The 2,017-nt window shown below is 42.2% G+C and overlaps 1 protein-coding gene across 1 annotated transcript; it reads right to left on the reverse strand.

The window, feature by feature from the left end:
* Window positions 1-435: 435 nt before the first annotated feature.
* LOC124231912 (putative olfactory receptor 5AK3) lies at window positions 436-1,431 on the reverse strand. Its single transcript, XM_046648919.1, has one exon. It carries the CDS (start codon window positions 1,429-1,431, stop codon window positions 436-438), a length of 996 nt encoding a protein of 331 aa, XP_046504875.1.
* Window positions 1,432-2,017: the final 586 nt, after the last annotated feature.

Genomic DNA, 2,017 nt, shown 5'->3' on the forward strand with positions numbered 1-2,017 from the left:
TTTATCATCTTTTCTCCCCTAGGTTTATTGAGGTACAACGACCTAATTTGTATATATTTAAGGTGTACAACTTGATATTTTGATATTGATATACATTGCAAAATGATTGCCACAACCAAGCTCATTAACATACCTATCACCTCACATAGTTACCATTTTCATTCTTTTTTTTGTGAGGACAATGCTTAAGGTATACTTGAAATCTCAGCAAATTTCAAGTACATGGTACAGTATTTTAACTATAGTCACCATGCTGTACATTAGTCTCCAACTTTCCCCTCCAGGGCCTCAGGACATCCTCTGTCTACATTGCTAATGACTCTCCAGCAACTGCTCCTGATCCTGGTCTTTCAAGATACTGGAACTTGCCCTGGATAGAAGATCTCTTCCTTTATGATATAAGACAAAGTCTTTGCTGAGGAGATTCTGGTCATCCTACATTGACTTCAGGTTAATTTTTTCTCTTCTCTTAGAATTTATGCAAGACATCATATTTGAAAAGCATATCTCCTTCTCTTGCCCAAATTTCCTTGCAGCTTCTTTTACTTCTTTATTTCTCAAACTATAGATCAGGGGGTTCAACATGGGAATCACAATGCCATAAAATATGGAGGCCACTTTCATATTCTCCTGGGAATTATTAGAATGAGGCTGTAAGTACATATATGACAGGGTTCCATAGAAAATCATGACTGCTGTCAAGTGGGACACACACGTGGAGAAGGCTTTTTTCTTCCCTGTCGTAGAAGGCATCTTTAGGATGGCGACCGTGATATATACATAGGAAAATGTGACGATCAACACCGTGAACATCAGGTTAAATCCCACAAAGACAACAAGTAGCATGATGTTGATGTCAATGTTGGAGCGTGAAAGGGTGAGAATTGGGGGAACATCACAGAAAAAGTGATTGATGGTATTGGCCTTGCAGAAGGACAGTGAAAATGTAAAACCTGTGTGTACAGAAGCATTTATTGAGCCCATGACATATGAACCAGCTACCAAATGGATGCAGGCTCTTCGAGACATAAGTATGGGATAGTGAAGTGGGTTACAGATGGCTACATACCGGTCCACTGCCGTGGCAGCCAGGAGGTAACAGTCACTGGTTGCAAATGTTGCATAAACCAATAATTGTATGACACAGCCCCTGAATGATATTGATTTATTTTCTTCTATGAAGTTTTGCAGCATCTTGGGAGTGATAGCAGAGGTATAACAGATATCAACAAAAGCCAAATGTTGTAGGAAAAAGTACATGGGTGTTTGAAGTCTGGAATCTGTCTTGATGAGTAGGATCATTCCAACATTACCCACCATGGAGGTCATATAGATCACCAGAAATACAATGAAGACGTACTGCAACTTGGATTGGGCACCAAATCCGAGAAGAAAGAATTCAGTCACTTCGGTGCTATTTCCTTGTGTCATGACCACCAAAGTCTAGAAAGGACCAGGAAAAGAAGGGAAATATTGATGACTTCTTGAAAGGAAAAAGGCTCCGACATTTTCTTTTTTTTTTTTTGAGGAAGATTAGCCCTGAGCTAACATCTGCTGCCAATCTTCCTCTTTTTGCTGAGGAAGCCTGACCCTGAGCTAACGTTCGTGCCCATCTTCCTCTACTTTATATGTGGGACGCCTGCCACAGCATGGCTTGCCAAGCAGTGCCATGTCTGCACCCGGGATCCGAACCGGCAAACCCCGGGCTGCCGAAGCAGAACGTGTACACTTAACCATTGCATCACCAGGCCGGCCTGGCTCCGAAATTTTATGTCACATTTTTTCAGTTGGATTTTCACAGCAAACATTCACAATAGGGTTTATTGCTTTCCAAATATTCCTTCCATTTTCTTGATAAATAATCACCACATGAAAAAGTGATATGTGGGGCCGGTTCCACGGCCGGGTGGTGAAGTTCGCATACTCTGCTTTGGCGGCCCAGGGTTTCGCCAGTTCAGATCCTAGGCGCAGACCTAGCACCACGCATCAATCAACGGCGAGCCGATGTCCCACATAG

Source organism: Equus quagga, unplaced genomic scaffold (genome assembly GCF_021613505.1).
Source record: "Equus quagga isolate Etosha38 unplaced genomic scaffold, UCLA_HA_Equagga_1.0 HiC_scaffold_118_RagTag, whole genome shotgun sequence".
In the NCBI taxonomy this organism is placed as follows: Eukaryota; Metazoa; Chordata; class Mammalia; order Perissodactyla; family Equidae; genus Equus; species Equus quagga.

Bases quoted from the DNA above. Each gene is read 5' to 3' on its own strand.
- LOC124231912 (XM_046648919.1), bottom strand. From the start codon at position 1,431: ATGACACAAGGAAATAGCACCGAAGTGACTGAATTCTTTCTTCTCGGA.